General features: G+C 38.0%; 1 protein-coding gene across 1 annotated transcript in view; it reads left to right on the top strand.

Moving 5' to 3' along the window:
- Positions 1–19,578, top strand: part of cdkal1 (CDK5 regulatory subunit associated protein 1-like 1) — a 472,612-nt gene that overhangs the window by 230,386 nt on the left and 222,648 nt on the right. Inside the window, exon 8 of the mRNA XM_067400691.1 lies at positions 9,296–9,399. Coding sequence (XP_067256792.1) covers positions 9,296–9,399 — 104 coding nt within the window. The remainder of the gene's footprint in view (positions 1–9,295; positions 9,400–19,578) is intronic.

Here is a 19,578-nt window from a genome sequence, read left to right as displayed (position 1 = left end):
TACCTGTATAGTGGGCACCAAGAGATGTTTATTTTTTTTGTCCAAGGACGACTCCTCAATTTGCAAACATCAGTTTTCCAGAGTATCCATCCAGCTTGACAACAAATGTTGACACCAATGGGATAAATTTAAAACAAAAACGTTATGAAGAGCAGCTTTATCAGTTTTATTGAGCCAAGCCATGGGTTCTAACTAACTACTTTTATTAAAACCTAAAAAGACAAATACAGTGCTTCACTTACCTTAGCCAAAACGCCATTTTCTCCTTCAATAAACTTGTGACATTCCTTTATTTCACCAAAGACAGTGACAAACTCCAAAAACCATGATGAAAAACTGTCATAAAAAAGTAATATCAGATAAAATGTCAAAATGTATGCATCTGCAAGGTGAATGTGGCATTATTGCACTTGCTTCAGAGCTTCAGACAATTTTACTGGGACTTGCACAGCTTAGAAACTACACTGGGAGGTTTTAGGAGATAAAACGCTTTACCCTATTATCACAGATTAAAATACATATTTTAGCTGTTTTAACTGAAAGCAAATTGTACTGATACATCTTAAAATATGTGGATGTCATTGTTTTATCTAAAGATGCACAAAGCTGCAATGCCCTAATTGAAATAATGCCTAATCCTGGTTTAGCCTAAGCCCTGTCTGTGAAACCAGGCCTTAATATACTAAGACTGTGATAAAGAACAAACTCTGAAACACAATTCCAATAAAAGCAGATGAGCCCAAAATATGAACGCAATGCGTTTAGTTACACGATAAGCATTTTCCTCCCATGTTTTACACGCTTAACATAACTATTAATACCGAAACAGCAATCTAAAAATATCAAATTCTGATGATGATGATAGCCTAAACCACATGCTATTCGTGCAGATTAACCTAGAATATGAACGACGTTTATGTTAACTAAGCGCGTTGCATTCATATGATGGATTCATCTGCACATTTAGTTTATTAATATGGTGCATACTGAGTTGTAACTTTTAATATCACTGTCTTAGTGCATGAAGCCACATAAAACTTTTTCACATTAAGCGTTTTACACTAAAGAATCATCCACTTTTCACAAGTATAAATAAACACGCATCTTTCAATCGCATGGAATAATCCATTAATGGCGCAATAAGTTTAACACAATATTCGATAGTCAATATATTAAAAACATCCCAGAGCAGACTTTGCGAAACACTAACAGAAATTAAAGACTTTGCCTTTAGATTAACTTTATTTTCTTACTTCACTGACTGACGTCTGACGCCCTTCACCTTGCCACCTCCTTCACACCATCTTCATCAAATGCGTTGGAAGACGTCACATCCGTTTTTTTGAATCGCGAACTTAAACACTTTACATTGGTTTAACGACTGATAATTAAGTATAGTGGAAATTGGCACAGTTTCAGTTAATGAAACGCAATACAATAGTGTTTTGGTGGGAAAAGAAATGTATGTGTGTTATTTTAACAAAACAGATTGGGGTAAAACCAACAGTGCTGCAAAACCATTTTTTTGAGTGTAATGTTATTATAAAAACAGGAGAAAGAAAGTGCGCTCGCATGAGACATGCAAGTTAGCTGGAGCAACCTGAAACATAAGCTTTAAGCGTCACAGAAAACATTTGTGTGATAGTTCATATTTTGTTAATGATTTGAAATGGGCTATGTTATTTAAATGCGAATGTGCAATGCTACAAGCAGTTCTTGAGATTTGAAGTTTGTTTGCATTACTGTTGCACACAATAGGAATAGTAAAACTCGGTGATCACTGTTCACTTGCATTAACTCCGCCTGCTCTGCTTCTGATGGCTAGGGTCACTCGTGTTTTTTCTCCTTATTTCCCGGCTCATACTTTGCAAGTTACAAAACACGCACAGCGCTGACTGACTCCCAACATGGCTGGGTGATCTCAGAATCAGATCGGCTCGGGTATACACACAATGTTAATCAGACCCGGGAACCGAATTAATAGATTAGGATCTGACCCGGACCCGGCTGACAATTTAAATAATATAGTCCCGAACCCGTACGTGTCCCGGGTCTCGGGTCGTCTTTGTAGACCTCTAACACACACACATTCACGCGTGTTGCAGAAAGAAAGAAAGCAAGGAATGAATGTGTTTTAAGAGAGTTAAATGATGAAATTTTTTCTAGCCATTTATGCACTTTGTAAAACAGTGTCTGAACGAACCATTAATCATTAATTTAACCCTTCTATAATTTCTTAGGCGGGGTTATTGCATTTATATCAATGCACCAGTTCGACTAGAATCTGGAGGTATACTTGCGTCTGTAGTTTGTGTCTTTAAATGGATATTCCCTTTGTCAGCATTTTTGGCTGGGAGAAGGGGGATTCCTGGGTTTGTTGATTTGCTGAAGGTCTTATCATGTCTGGATTGACGTTTTCTTTAAAAGACAATCACGTGGGTGTGGAATGGATGGAGTGAATGGAGTCTTCCACATGGCTGAAGTTTGAAGTTTTGAGGCGGGCAAAGACTGTAGAGTCGTTGACTGAACTTTGCGACAAAACTTAGAACATGAGACTCTCAATGGAAAAGAAAGCAAAGTAAGTGGGACGAGAGTAGTTAGATGGATTGAATGAAGCTGGTAAGCCATTTTCATCTGACCTTGATCATCATCTGATCTACTCGTCAACTTCTTCTCGTCATCGTCTGATTCTTTGTTCGTAACCTCTTTGAGAGGTTCTGACCAGTTAGGTATCGCCCTTGGTTCAGAGGTTGCCGTTGCTCTTCCTCTCACCATAAATTCCATGTTGTCACCTGGTCAGAGGTCACTCAGAAGAAGAAGGTCTGTTTTATATCTATGTTTTGGGGATCAAACACCCTCTGGTGTTATCTTGGTCTGGCTCAAGCTGTGCCCTCTCCAAACAAATCCGTCTTTTAAAAACTGCCTAAGGTTGACAAAATCTTCCTTTAGCTAGGCTCATTTTTTAAAAGCTTGCAAGGCCATGACGTACTTAGCTAGAGGTTTCTTTAGTTAGCTCAGACTGGATGAAGCCCACTTCATTTATGGTCCTAGATTGTTGATTTAAAGCATGACAAAGTGGGGACCTGAAAAATGTCCCCTCTTTGCTTGGTGGTCCCCTGTTTGTGAATGTTTCGACACCAATGTCCCCTGTTTGATAGGTAGACAAGTACACACACACAAACACACACACAGAGAGAGAGAGAGAGAGAGATAGAGAGAGATATAGAGAGAGAGAGAGAGAGAGAGAGAGAGAGAGAGCGCTTCATGCCTTTTCATAGTGGAGAGATAGTAACTTTGTGGTTCTTGAAGCAGTTAAACTTACAACTTTGCCGTGATAGCAAAATAAGCAGACTCATCAATTTAATGAGGAGGTGAAAACACTTCCCATGTCTTTTGCTGTTGATGTCAGAGGTTTTTATTAAAGCAATGCTGCATTAATTGGGTACACATGCATGCCAAACCGAAAGACCAAACCAGACCATACCAAATATAGTCAGTACAAATAGTAAGGCTGTGCAATATTGAGGAAAATTGGATATGGGATAACTTGTTAAATAATGCAATATTCAATACGCGATATGATATTGATTTATGTAAAAATAAATAAATGTATGTATGTAAATTATATTTAAGAATATTTAAAAACTTAAAATTAAGTGACCAGAAGTGTTTTAGCATTACAAATCTGACAATGTAATTTTAACATCAATGTAAACAAACAAACAAACAAACAAACAACAAAAAAAGGTCAATATTTAATTAAATACTAAAAACTCTTTGCTCGATAATATATAGCTATGTCAACCTAAATCTTAACATCAAGAACATCCAGGTAAACAAAAACACCTGAAACTAGGGGTGGGTGATTATTATTATTATTATTATTATTATTTTTTTTTTTTTTTTTAAATAAGAACTACAAACAATAGCACAAATGCAATAGGACAAATTATGTCTTGAAATAGCATTCAAGTAAGAAACAATACAGAAACTGAATGATCAAATGTAAATCTAAAACACTGCATAGTCTTCACATGATACATACAGCCTATACATTGATTCATAATAAAGCTACAAAGGTCAAGAGTAGTAGGTGGATTTCTCTATCTTTTCTTGTTTGACAGACAGCAGCAGGCTTACTGTTTTAGGTTGCTGTGCCTTTAAGACCCAATGCACAGCCACAGATCCTACTGAAATGCATCCAATTTCTTTCTAAACTAATAACATTCACTTAAGACATAACCGACTGTTTACATGTGTGTATTTGAGAATTCAAGTGCAATAAGGCATGAAACAGAACTGAAGGCATCACACACTGTCAGAGAGGTGGCTTGTGCGTGTGCTTCGGGTGTGTGTGGCAGACAGCGCAAGACCGCAAGGAGTTGTTTTCTCCAACTTATTGTGGTTAATAACTCTTTTTAACATCAAGCAAGTCACGTAAGTAACAGTTGCGTGCCCAGTCTATTCACTGCTATATGTGTTGACCTAAAACTTTGAGTTTTCGCAACATTGTGTAGTAGCCTATTAAAACCATTCATATAGGCCTATTGCATGCTGTTGTAAAATGCATATCGCATTTGGGATATTATCCTGTAGTAAACTCCATTGAGGAGCTCTACAAGCTTTACAAGTTCTTTTACACTTGCACTTGGTGGCTGGCATTGAGGGATCTTGTGGCATGTCTGCGATTGTTCTTGCGTTCATGCATCCATCAATAATGAAATCATGTAGCACCTGCATCAATAATGTGAATGCATCTCAGCTTAGACGGGTATCTGTGGATGAAAGCATGTTATGCTGGCATGATAAATGTAGTGAGAGAGCAGCACTGAACGGACCATCTTGGATTCTGAAGACATCGAACCCTTCGAACACTTCAAGTGCCTCACTTTGTCGGCCGTCTCTCTTCGCTGTATCTTGCTCTGCTATTACTAAGGCAACATTTTCCTGGAATTGTCTAAGGCAGGACTTCAAGTAAATAGATTACCCAGAATGCAGTCCAGCATACATTATAGTGTCAACCCTCGCAATGAGTGACTGTGGTCTGGCTTCTTTTAATAGGTCAGCGTGTTGCGACCTCCTGTCAGGGGCCGTGTGGAGCAGAGCAAAGGTAGATGTGAATTGGTTTAATTTGAAAGTGTTGCATAGGGACATCATACCCATTGGGACTAAAGTTTGATCCATGTTGTTGGTCTAACATTAAAACGGTCCCCGGTGCAGACCCATTTACAGTGTAGGGGGCTTCAGTCAGATCTGTGAATGTAGGGGATTTAGAGGACCCATCTGTGCCCGTTTTCTTTGAGGCAATGTCATATGATGTCCCCCTCTTCTGCAATGACGATTTAATTTGTTGGAGTGCTGGGATATAGACGTAGACTGCTAAAAATTGTGTGATTTCAAAGCCGGGCTATTCGGTTGTTTGTCTTTAAAGGTGTCTTGAAGTGTGTTTTGTTTTATTTTACTTCTATTGTTTTATTGTTTCCCTGGGTGCACTTATAATGTTAATATGATTTCTACATCAAAAATTGTCAATTTAGAAAGAGGCATTTTTCCTACCCTCTGATTTGAATGCTCTGTTTCAAGGGCCGTGTCTGCTGTGAGACTTCAGTGTAAACGCCCACTACTGTGATTGGCTGATATATTTGTATATGAAATACCTAAGTTATACTCTCTCAAACTTTTAGCACCTTTTTACTATTACAGCTCTCAAGTTTAACTAATCGTGAAAAGTGATGATTATAGCATTACGTGTAGATCTATGGCATTATATTTAGATTGTAGCATGACAGGTTGCAGTCATGAACATTGTTGCCGATCACAGACATGTTGAGTGTATGAATGCAGTCATCTTGTCATTGCAACTCAATTTTTGTACACTAACAAATGCTTTCATCATAACTAACAGTGCACACACGATGCAACTAAGAGATTCATTGAATATAATGGGAGTTTTGGTGAGAGTCCAGAATTCAGTCACTCAGTAACCCAGTGATTGATTGACAGCTCTAGTGTGCGCTGTTTGATTGATAGCTCCAGAGATTGAAAAGGGAGCGTTCTTTGATCGCTTTCTATATATAATTTAATCGCAGTTTAAATAATTATTTTCATCCCAATAAGAAAAACAAAGTGAAGTTGACCGTTTAGTCACTGGTTTGATTTACTGACACATAGACATCTGACTGTACATGAATCATTACTAGTCAAATCAGTAGTCACAGATCAAGCATTAGAATTAAGTTACTTACATGTTGTTGCATTACAGCCGAGTCCATATTGTAACTCTGTATTGTAAATCTGTTTGCAAAGCCTGTGCCGAAATGTGACTGATTTACCAAAGAATCCACGGTGAAATGTACAGAATACAAATAAATAATGCTCAACTGAGACATTCACATTGTTGAAAATAAACCCATATTTATTATCCCATTATTAGGATCCTTTGAAAGGTAATGTTATTTTAGTCCTGTATCGCTCTACTTCTTTCTTATTTCTTTCAGCTTTCTTCTGCAGAGGTGGTCTTTCACCTATCCAGTCACATTCCACAACGAGTCGTTATCTGGGCTTGGTTACAATAAAAGCGCTTTTTTGGACTAACAAGGAAGTTTTCAGTTCTGAAACTTAAAGGATATTCTTATAGTATGATGACCTCTTACATGTCAAATGCTCAAGGGAAATTTTATTTCTCAGTTCATGGCTCATTTAAAGGGATAGATCACCCAAAAATAAATATTCTGTCATCATTTACTCACGCTCAAGCTTTTCCAAACATGTATGAGTTTCTTTGTTCTGTTGAACACAAAAGAAGATATTTTAAAGAATGTTGCTAATCAAACAGTTGACTGTAGCCATTGCCTTCCATAGTAAAAAAAAAAAAAAAAAATACTATGGCAGTAAATGACTACCGTCAACTGTCTGGTTACCAACATTCTTTAAAATATCTTCTTTTGTGTTCAACAGAAGAAAGTCATACGTGTTTGGAACAACATGAGGGTTAGTAAATGACACATTTTTATTTATTTATTTATTTATTTATTTTTTGAGAGAACTATCCCTTTAAGAGGGTTTTCAGCAAACAGAAAGGATGTCTGTCTTGGTCCTCTGTGTTAAAATACTTGTTGGGGAATCTAGATGGGGGGAATTATGTCTTGATCCTGGTCTTTTGGCTTTAGGTGATGATATTTAGTTAGTTAAGATTTATTTGACTCTAGCACTATCAGAAGATCTTTACAAAGCCAAATTTATTTTCACTCAATAGACAAGCATCCTCTTTTGATTCACTTCTCTTGTTCTGATATTTTATACTCTTGTTCACTTTGAGACAATGAAGCCTTCCCGTAAGCATGTGTAATCCATCAAACCATTGAAGACCAGCATTTAGTGGTTGGGCTCATGAAGTTAGAGAAATATGTTTCTTGACTCACTGCGATTATCAATTGTTTATACCAACAGCAGTATGATGTCAAACCCCAGTGAGCCGCCCTCTTGAATGAAAATCTGTTGCAGTGCTTTTTGGCATAACCCTATCTGTGAATGAAATGTGTGATGTCACCTTACATTTGGGCTTGTTTCTGATGGTTCATTAGGAGCACTATGATGGTGAGATGCTGTGTAGGTAGACAACTCACTCTGCTGCAGTGACAGTTTTTTTTAAGACATCAATCATACTCATACATTTCCATATATATCCATTTGGATGATGTTTGGTTATGTGCTCCAATGCAGTACCAAATTATTATTATTATTATTTTTAAATATTTGAGTCTAATTTAAATCTCACATTTGTGTGTTCTATTTCTTATTATTGTATTGCATTGCTAACTTAGCAACACGTTAACATCAAACTCTAATACATTTTGTGAATCCCCTGTGTTTTGCAGTTTTTTTGTAGTTGTTGCCCAAGTAGATCATTAAAAATCACTTATGAGGTCTGATTTGATGGAGAATGCTGCATTAGAAGGGAGCTACATATGCAGACAGTAGTTTGGGACAAATATCAACATGCTCATATATCCATTACACATTTAGATGTGTGTATGTGTTAAACCTGTGGCTACACCAAGAAACAAGCTCCAACTTTAAGCACAGTAATGAGGATCCACAGACACTGAACTCAGGCACTCAGCTTTTCCGGAAGATGTTAGCTAGAGGGGAAGTAATGCTGGATGCTGTTCTCTCTGAATCTAATGATACTCCTCATGGCAGTGCAGCGATTTGAACTCTCTCCTCTGAGCTCTTGGACGACGGCCTGACATCCTGTCAGAGATTTGGCCCATGGCGGAGCCGGTGTCTCTGTTGCTGTTTGAAGTGAGCTGGAGAGGGCTTCATCAACAGTGGTGATGAAAGATGAGGCAGCGCTCAAGGCTCAAAGCCTCTGTCTAGTAGGATTCTCGGTGGAGCTCATTCAGCAAAGTTCTCTTGCAAACAAACAGCAAAAAGATTTTCCATCCATCCCACTGTCCTCCTGCCAGATGCTTATTGATAAGTGGTCTGAAATGCATAGACAAAAGACTCTTTACCTCTGTGCCAAACTTGTGCAGGAAAACAACAAACATAGAGCCAAAGTGAGGCTTTTTTTTTTTTTTTGTACATTTTCTGCATTTTGCTACTTAATGGCCTAGTGCACACTGTAGTTTAACACTTAAATGCAGCAGTGATCCCATTAATTCTCATTTAGTTTTATCTGTGGAGCATGTGTAGTGTAATAGTGCAGACACGATATATATTTTATAGTGGTGGTGTTGCCATCTCTGCATTTTGAGAGAGAGAGAGAGAGAGAGAGAGAGAGAGCGCTTTGATTCACTCATGCTGTTTGTGAAATTACATCTCACAGAAAGTTTTCAAGTTACTGATTTGTCAAAAGTTATTTATTTAAGTTGTGTGAATTGTACCTCACTTTCAGCATTATGATTATTTTACTTGGTCCGGAAATAGATTGAGACTGTGCCGCTGCAAGCATGTCATATATGCCATACCTCTCATGGCAGGGGCATGTCTTTATGCATTATAAGCATGACATTGTTTTCTGAGACTGGCAAATTGAGTGATCGCCGATTGAGACATTAGAAGCGATTATCAGCCGTTAGCGATCGGTAGCCAATCAATTGGAGCACCACTCAGACCACACCCTGACAACTTACATTTATGTTTGTATTTTGCAAATCAAAATATTATGGAAAATGATTGCTCTGCAGTCAGTGGTGAAATCTACCAAGTTTTCAGATGTGTTGGCATTCAGTGTCATACTTAGTTGTATGTAATGTCTCATGATGTTGATGATCTCCTCTCTCTCCCACAGCTGTCTGAACGCTTGCACGTACTGCAAAACCAAACATGCCAGAGGGGATCTGGCCAGTTACCCCATAGAGGAGCTGGTGGAGAGAGCCAGACAGTCGTTCCAGGGTGAGTTTGACCGTGTGACTCTTAAGTCCTGAAATCAGAGTGATCACGGAATACTACACGTGTCTCCCTGTCAGTTGGACATGTTAGCAGGCCGTTAGTGGTCTTCCGGATCGAGAGAAAATCATCTCATGACAAGAGAAAGTTTGTGGTGTTTGAGCATCAGTAAGTCACATCTGAACTGCATTGAGCAACGTGTGTTTGTGTTTCTCTGTTCCTGTGTGAGTGATCGGGGTGACACAGTAGCAGACACATGTGCTCCACACATTTCCTAATTTTGACCGTCTACATTTGACAGAACCTTCAGTACTATCAAAGTCCCTTTCAAGGAAAGTCTGTTCACTCGGCAGGCATATTTGCAACGCCTCCGGGCAGCTATTTCGGGCATCCAAGACCAAGTCTATCTAAATGGCGGAATACTGAAATCTCATAAACTGCTTGGTGGACTCACAATGAAATAACATATTTCAAATCAGCTACAAAATCTAACATGAACTGTCCCATAAATGTTGTTTCTTATGCTCAAATAGCATTAAAAAAGAAGCTTATTTTTTTCAGGCTAGACAAGCTAATGCGCATGGGCAGTCCTAAGCATGAGTCTCAGGTTTCTATGGGAACTGCAGCTGCGGTGACGCAATGGCATTATCAATCAGTGATTGGCTCTGTATTATAATAAAGTATGAATAAAATATTCACAAATATTTATACTTAGCACTACATATTTGTTTTAAATGTATGAGCAAAAGCTTTTAGTTTCTGGAGCTCATTAATCACATTCTAAGCATGTTTAGACATTTGCCGCCAGTGCACCTGGATGACACTTGCTGAATTCAAATACACAGCAGTGACATTATTCTAGAGGTGGACTGTGATTGGACCGATGTGGTTCTGCAGTAGTACAGACCAAATAAACTAGTGATGTTAATAATAATGTCCTAATTATGTGTCTCTTTTTCTCTCACATTATATATGTCTTAGCCTTGAGCTGCTATTGCTCTCCTCCTGATCCCACACTGAATCTTAATTTTCAGTGGTGTCACCTAACTGAGTATTTATTTAATTTCCACTGAACTCTGGGCAGATATTTAAGGATTGATTCAGTCTGTTTTAAAATGTCAAATCTGATTTGAAATATAGCATAGAGTGAGCGGTGGATCTGAATGATGCAAATGAGAGAGTGTGAGTGTTTTTCATATACTTGGAATGCTTATATTGCAGCTTTGTTTGCAACTATTTTCTATTGGGATATAGAGCAAAAACAAACAGCTGCTAAAATATAAGTCACCAAATAATAACTTCTATTGTATTGAACTGTTGTATAAAATCAATATTACGTTTACAATCATGCTCTCTTGCTTGTGTGATATGTTATAAAAATGAATGACAAAAACCCATACAGGGTTTTTTTTCCTCAAGAAGGGAGCTGTGTGAGTCTGTGCTGTGTATGCACATGCTGTTCTTTAGGATCGTTAGTAGCGCAGACCAGAATGACTCAGTATGTTTCAATTCAGTTGGAATCTAGGCAGATTTGCATCATTGCTGGCCTGCACTTTGTGATCTACATCAGCTTCCAGTGCTGTTGCTTTGTCTTTCTCTCTTTGTGGTTATATTGTCTGCTGCACGGACACTGAAGTGACTTTAAGTCCAGTCCAATGGTGGAATATATGGTGGAGTGATGAACATGAAGATTAGATTAAGTTTGAGCCTCCAGGTTATGTCCAAAAAAACGTTAAGATGTCAGGTTTTAAATCATGTAAGTCAAATCGAAAACAAACCTTCTGTGTTTATGTAATCTGTATGAAAAGAGAGCCATGTCAGAAGACTGTGATTCAGCTCATTATCCGCTAATGCGGCCACGCCCACGGAGCCAGCGCTATTCAGACGCAAATTCAGAGGCAATACATGCATTCATCATCTCAATCGTGTATTTATTGTCTTGAAAAGTGTTTATATGGATGTAAAAGTCATGGTTAGCGATCTCTAGAAGACATGCAGTTACTTCCTGTTTACTTTTCTTCTATGGATGAATTTTAGATGAGTTTTTGTTTCTTTAGCGCCCTCCTGCTGCTGTATGAATTGGAAACTCCATTCATGGAATAGCCTCTTCTTCTTTTAGATGAATTTGTGGACTAAAAATGCACAGAGCGCCCTCCGACTTCAAGGATGAATTGAAAACACCAGCGCTCATAGTAATGACAGTGAATATTAAATAAAAATAACTCCTCTGTATAGAAAATTGACATAAGCATATGAGAATCCAATATTTCTCCAAATGTGCATGCTTTTAAACTAAAAGCCTATATTCAGACTCTTTGCATCACAGAAATACATTATATTTTAAAGTATAATATAAAACCATTACTTTATATTGTAATAATATTTTTCTGTATGTTTCATATATCATAATGAGCTTGAGACATCACAGAAGGTTTTTTTTTTCACAGCCTACCTGACTGAAATGCCTCATTAATATGCAAGTCATTTCAGCTCATTACTATCCAATTCTTTTGTCTTCTCAGGTGAGAATGGCCCATTTTCAGTGGTGATTCACGCCTCCTCGCATACTGTGTTTCTTGGCAAAAAGTGTCTTACAAAAACTAAATGAATATATTGTTTTATATGAAGGAATAGGCAGCATAATTTTTACATAACCCTGAAGCAAAAATTCTAGTCTACAACCTCCAATACCCAAAAGTCTTGTGAACACAGATTTACTATACTTTTTTTGGCCTTATTTCAGTGACTTAAGTTTTTTGTTTTTTCAATAACCACGCATAAATGTTATTCCTTCAAAAACACAAACATGTACATACATGTTCCTCACATATTATTGTAGCCTAGTTTGTGCTGAATACAGTGTAATGACACTTTTTCCATTAATATGTTTATGAAGAACTGAAAAAAGCACAAATGTCAGAGCATGTCAAAACTTCTCCAGGCCCCAAATCAGCCTCAGACTCCAGAGGGTTAATAATATTTGCTCTGCTGCCAGTCCTCGCTTTCAAGGTGATATTTGCAGGTGGATTATTGATTGCGGTGGTAAGCTCAGGCTAAGATGGACATTGACAGCATGTGAAACGACCTTGTCCACTGATGTGGCACTTTTAGTTTTTATTTATTTAATGCTATTCATGGTCGTTAGTATGCCTGTTGGACATCAAGGAGGCCTCATTAAGAATGATTTTGATTTGACCATATATCACAGATTACATCAGACTCCATGAGTAAAAATATTTATTTTTTTCAGGAGCATTTTGAGCGAGATGTGGATCTGAAGTTGCTGTTAGTTACCGTTGGGTTTGAGTAGTGCACTGTTAGTCCTATTTGAGCTCTCAGGTTTGTCGGCTCATCTTGAGCTCCACTGTGATCCATGACGAGCAGAAAAGTGCTGTCATTATGCAAAAGGACTTATTTGTGGACTTGAGACTGGAATGAGACCAAGTGTGTGAACTTGATGGTGAGTCCAGCCAGGTTCAGACAGGGTAAAGCGTTGCTCTGGTCGGCTGTGTTTACTCGAGCTCTGGACACCTAGCTGTAAATAAGAGACACATAATTGATGGGCTTCAGCCTGTAAACATCTCCAGATGTTCTTCATCACTGATCGTAAGTGTAGTAGCTGCCGCAGTGTTTACATTGAAGTCATTTTTATAAATATCTGACTGCCCTTTACCAGATATTTGTCTGGAATGCTGCAGGATCTTTTCTCTTCACTAACATTACATCTCTTCATTGTTGAAGTCTCAATGTGATTGTACTGATACTAATGTATGTCTGTATGGTTTCTCTCAGGTTGTATTGATTTCTTCAGATACTTGTATGTGTGTCCAGCAACAGCAGGTCTGAAGATCACTGGATATTTTTAGTTTTGATCCTGTCTCATGCCTGTTGAATCTGTGATGGACCTCTGCCCTTATAGAGAAAAAAAAAAAGAAAAAAAAATCATGAAAGAAAAAACCTCTATCCAGTTTCATGCCAGCATAGTGACCACTGAGTAGTGCACACATTCATCAGTTCTCCAGGGTGCTCTGTCCCGCCTCTTGCGCCCCTCTGTGCCATGCTATGCAGTGGCTTAGAAAATGTGCTGACCAGTCACACAGTTGAATTTTGGTTTGTGCGCCACAGCTCTGGAGTAGTGCTCCACTATGTGGATGAGCACGCTGGCAGACGGTTCTCCAGTCTCCCCTTTGACAAACACGTCGCCGTCACAATTAAGCTTAAACAGGAGCATGTCTGCCTTCTGCCCCTTTCATAACAGAACAATCAGAGAGTGGCACAGTTCTCTTTCTCTTCTTTCTTTCCGCATTGGTTGGTGTTGAATGGGGCTCTCAGCTCACAGCAGGTCAAACAGAAGGCTTATTATGGGATGTTGTGGCAATTCCTCTCTGCCAGGTGGCCTTCAAATGTTCGCTGCAGGTGAAGGGACAGGTGCTGCCCACATGCCACCTGCTGTGCCCTCGACATAGCCTCTCCAAACACATATGATCCTTCCGTCCTGCCCTCTGTATGTTCACTGCCATTTTTTCAATCATTTGTTCTCTCTTGTTCACTTTCCATCTTTCCTATCACTCCTTTCCCCCAAACTATTGAGACCCAAGAGCTCACATAGGAACTCCTTCAGAATGTGGCATTCATCTAATTTAACTGCTTGCTTGCATCTTCTGTTGGACTGCGGGTCATTTAGCTGTTGCTGTTATCTAAGGTGTTGGGCATTATTTTTTACTTTATTTTACTTTACTCCAGTGGTCACCAACCTTTTTAAGCCCAAGATCCCTGACCTCGACCTTTATGAAAGACAAGATCTACTTGATAAAAAAAGACATTTTTTTCTAGGCCAATTTAGATTCTGATTTATTTATTTATTTTTTACAAGCAAATTGGCAGATTCTCATACTGGTTGCAAATATTTATTATTATTATTATTATTATTATAAACAATAATACATAGCCATTTAAAATTAGAGGGAACCACTGCTTTTTAATCACAATCCAAACAAAGATGCTATCACATTGCATGAGCAGTTTTTTTTTTATTTGAATTAATTGAGATTTAATTTCAAGATTTAAAGCAAAAACAGAACGGTCTGACTATATCTTTCTGAAATTATATGCTACACAAAAAAAAAGCTTTAAACAAAAACAGCAGGCTGAATGAGACGCAAATTCACTCTCTGACAGCAGGTGGCACTTATGGAGCAGCAGTGATACAGCGTTTCCTTGGTTACCGCTGTAAATAAAGCTGAAATGCGTTAATAATTAGCTACTTTATTCAGAGGTAAGAGTAAAATAAAATGCCATTACCATCGAATTTTTTTCTGAAGACAGTAATTCCTTTTAGAGATGCATTCATATAACCCTTCACTCCTAATTCAATATTTATATTTTCTTCCTATATTTCGAGCATCGTGAACAGTGAGCTGCTCTACCTGCTACAGACTTTTCTCCTCTTCGCGTCAGGCTTCAGCATCTCTGGCCTTTTGTTAACGGCCGTTTATAGACTCAGACATAATGAGGGCTATTTACCTTTATCACTGTCTCAGTAGCTCCCGAAAATAACAGAAAATACAAAAATACAGTACAAAGACTGGAGAAATGTAATGTATTTTTGCACTCATATTTCTGTTGTTTTCGCGAGCTACTGGAACAGAGATGAAGATCGACTGGTCGATCGCGATCGACGGGTTGGCGACCACTGCTTTACTCTATTTAGTACTTTTTTTTTTTTTTAATGTATTCTTTTATTTTTATTGAATAGTGGACAAAGGACAGGAAGTGATGGACAGAACAGCTGCTTTTCTACTTGAGCTGGTTTGGCACGGCACTATTACAAAGCACTGTTAGCCGATCCATGCTAGTACAGTAGAATGCGTTTGGTGATGTCACCACTCAGGATTGGTCACTTGTCTGTTGCCTGGCTACCAGTTTCTCTTTAGCTGGTCAAGCCCTTTTTTGAAGTAAACACAAGTTAATAATAGAGATATCCAATCATCCTTCATAATGCGGTCGCTATTGACATTTCATACTGTCTGTGAACTCTTGCATTTGCTCTTGACGCATCATCACATTATTGTAATTTTATACAGCAGACTTACAATCAGTCACAATATTGATTGTTTTTGCTCTATATTTCAAACAGAAATAGTTCGAAACAAATCCACAGCAGAACCGTTGCATCTCAGAACAGCACAATGAGTGTTTCATTACTGAATGAATCCATATTCTTTGATGAACTGAGTGGATGATTGAATTATGACAGTGACTTCCCGCCACCTATTGGCAGTTTGTTTAATATATATATAAAAAAAAGATAAATAATAATAATAATAATAATAATAATGTTTCCATATTTTATATTTTAAATGTTCAGTTAAAAGCATTCATTTCATAACATTATTTATAATTGCAGTGTAAATCCATTCTTACCAGAACTGAGCTGGATTTTGCTTGGTAACAGCTTTAGTGTCTTATTGTTGTAAGTGAAAATAATGGTTGCATGAAAGAATGTGACACTTATATTTAATAATGTAAAAAAAAAAAAAGTGTGACCTTATAAAGGTAAAAAAAAAATGCATCAGGAAATATGAATATAGTAAATATTGCTCTTTTATCATATTCTGTCTCTGCCACTGACTCACCTGAGCATGTCACGCTGAAATGTCCTCACACGGGGCCTCATGGGGTCTGAGGAGTCGCAACAGCCTGCGGGCTCCTGTGTGCTCAAATTTCAGCTATGTCTGCTTAAAGGCAGAGCATGAGGTTTAATTATGTGTCAGTGGGGTCAGAGGTCAAAAACCTGGGGAACCTCAAGGGCTTCTGCCGTTTATGGGGGGCTTGTAGTGGACTCTGTGTGTTCACGAACTGTGGATTTTGGGCTTGCATCTGGACTCCAGTGTTTTGATGAAATGTCATCCTGTAAACCACTTCCTGTAGATCTGATATGATGCAAACAAACAGAAGACATGAAAAAAAAAAAAAAAAAAGATAAATATTTCCAACTGATGATCCTGAAGTGAAAGTACCAGACACTGATGTGCGTGCAGACACATTACAATTGCTCACATGCTAAAGGAACAGCAGCAGCTCTGTAGTGGGATGTTTTTGAGGAGCGTGTGGTTAGACAAACACTGGTGTGTCTGATGCCAGTTGTTCTAGTTCTCCAGTGTGTTTGTGGTGGGGGATGATGAACAGTTCCGGTGTCCTCCAGCAGGGGTCAGCGGTGTCTTACATTAAGGGCTTCATCAGTTCTCTCTGTCATCTGTTCAGAGCCATTGAGGTTAGTGTGACACGCTTCTGCTCTGTGAACTCAGATCTCCACCTCATCTCACAGTTCTGCTCTCTCTCTCTCTCTCTCTCTCTGTTATTTAGGGCCAAGCACCGATGCTGTGAGGACCCTATTGTAATTGCTTGGTCAATTATTCCTCTTCTCTGAAATGAATCACATTTTTGAGGGCCTAAACATGCTTGAAAACATATGAAATTTTGCACATGCATCAGAAGTGAGGGCAAAAGGGCTCGATAGCGCCACCTACAAAATTTCAATTAAGCGCCCTTCGTGCTACTATTCACGTACAGGTATGAAATTCGTTAGACACATCTAACAGCCCAATACCAACAAAAAAGTCCCTAGCAATGTTAAATTGCAAAGATCTTGAGTTTTCGCTGAAGGGCGTGTCCGTGTTCAGTGTTCAATGTTTTGTCATGAAACAGGAAGTTGTTGTAACTCGGGCATACTATGTCCGATCTGACTCAAACTTCACATGTTTTATTACAGTGCTGGCCTGAAGACATCTACATGCAAATATTCAGTTAGTCATAGTGGCACCTGTTGGTAACAGGAAATGGCATGCTTTACACTGTAATTCACTCCGTGAAACACATTTAAATATGCCATGAAGTACCAAACTTGCTAGAAACACGTTAAATCATGCAACACTTGGTTAAGTGCTAATGTATGCAATTAATGCCATGAAAGAGGAAGTTGTTGTAACTCGGGCATACAGTGTCCAATCTGCCCCAAACTTCACACGTTTGAGAACAGTCCTGCCTTGAACACATCTATATGACAATATTCATTTATAGTAATAGTGCCATCCACTGGCAGCAGGAAGTGACATTTTTAATACTGTGATGCACGACTTGTAAAATATGCAATTGAGTACTAAACATGCTAGAAACATTCTAAAACATGTTAGCATAAAGCATGCTGTTATCGTCATAACTTGAGCATACAGTGTCCAATCTGCCTCAAACTTCACTTGTTTCATAAGTGCCCTGGCCTGAAGACATCTACATGCCAAAATTTAGTCAAACCTATAGCACCCACAGCTGATTGCAGAAAGTGTGGCAAATACAAATGACTGACATTGTCCTCCTATGTTTATATAATTAAATGCATATTGCCCACCATACTCTGTTTTCCTAAAGCCACCGGATGGCAATGGCATGGGTGCAAGGGCACTTTCATCGCTGCTTGAAGCTGCTCAGAAGTGGTGAAAATTTATGTCTGATATGGGTTTCAAAATTAGGTCTGGCAAAATGGCTCAATAGCACCACCTACAAAATTTCAATTAAGTGCCCTTCGCACTACATTTCATGTACAAGTATGAAATTCGGTAGACACATGTAACAGCCCATTACCTACACACACACACACACAAAAAAGTCCTAGGGTGCAAAATCTGAAAACTTAAAGGGTCATGAAACCCCAGAACAAATTTTTGAGCTGTGGTCAAATATTTATAGGATGCACATCATTGAAAACACTAAAGGTAATCATTAACTCCCTGAGGTCTGAAAACGCGCTGGCGCTTTTTGCAGGATTTTAAAATATTCCGTCATTTCTTGTCATAGAGACATAAGTAATATATCAATTGAAATTATATAATGTCTTATTTTATTTGTGTACACTCAGAGTAAAAACACAATGTTGTGCTTTTTGTAAAATAAAGAAAACTAACATGATGCGTGATCTCTCGTCTCCCTCTGAAGTCCAATCTGATAGTTCTCAGAAAATGAACTGTAACTTATGAATACTAATGAAAAAAAATAAAAATAAAAAAGACACTTATGTCTAAAGAAACGTTGAAATGTCAGGTTTTAAATTGTGCAAGTCAAATCGAAAACAAACATTCTGTGTTTATGTAATCTGTATGAAAACAGAGCCATGTCAGAAGACTGTGATTCAGCTCATTATCCGCTAATGAGGCCACGCCCACGGAGCCAGCGCTATTCAGAGGCAATTTCAGAGGCAATACTTGTATGCATTGTCTCAATCGTGTATTTATTGTCTTGAAAAGTGTTTATTTGGATGTTAAAGCCATGGTTGGCGATCTCTAGAAGACATGCCGTTAGTTCCTGGTTCCTTTTCTTCTTTATATTAATTTTTTTGAATAGTTCTCCAAATGTGAATGCTTTTAAGCTAAAAGCCTATATGAAATGCCATAGAGGTAACATAATTGTTCAGACACTTTGCATCACAGAAATACATTATATTTTAAAGAATATAATATAATACCATTATTTTAAATTGTAATAATATTTCACAGTATTGCTGTTTATGATGAGCTGAGACATGATTACAGAGGGTTTTTTCACAGCCTACCTGACTGAAAGGCCTCATTAATATAAAAGTCATTTCAGGTCCTTATTATGTGATTCTTTTGTCTTCTCAGGTGTAAATGACCCATTATTCATGATGATTCAAGCCTCCACGCATACTGTGTTTCTTGACAAAAAGTGTCTTACAAAAACTAAATCAATATATTGTTTTATATGAAGGAGTAGGCAGCATATTTTTTTACATTATTCTGAAGTAAAAACTCTAGTCTACAACCTCCAATACCCAGAAGTCTTGTGAACACAGATTTAATATACTTTTTTTGGCCTTATTTCAGTGACTTAAGTTTTTAGTTTTTTTTTTTTCAATAACCACGCATAAACATTATTCCTTCAAATATACAAACATGTACATACATGTTCCTCACATATTATGGTAGCCTAGTTTGTGCTGAATACAGTGTAATGACACTTTTGTCATTTATATGTTTATGAACAACTGAGAAAAGCACAAATGTCAGGGCATGTCAAAACTTCTCCAAGCCCCAAATCAGCCTCAGACTCCAGAGGGTTAATTTTATTTATTAGTTATTTAGTTATTTTTGCATTTTTCAGAGCGATTTCTGACTT

Source organism: Chanodichthys erythropterus, chromosome 2, assembly GCF_024489055.1.
Source record: "Chanodichthys erythropterus isolate Z2021 chromosome 2, ASM2448905v1, whole genome shotgun sequence".
Classification (NCBI taxonomy): domain Eukaryota; kingdom Metazoa; phylum Chordata; class Actinopteri; order Cypriniformes; family Xenocyprididae; genus Chanodichthys; species Chanodichthys erythropterus.
This window is presented reverse-complemented; position numbering and strand designations above follow the sequence as displayed.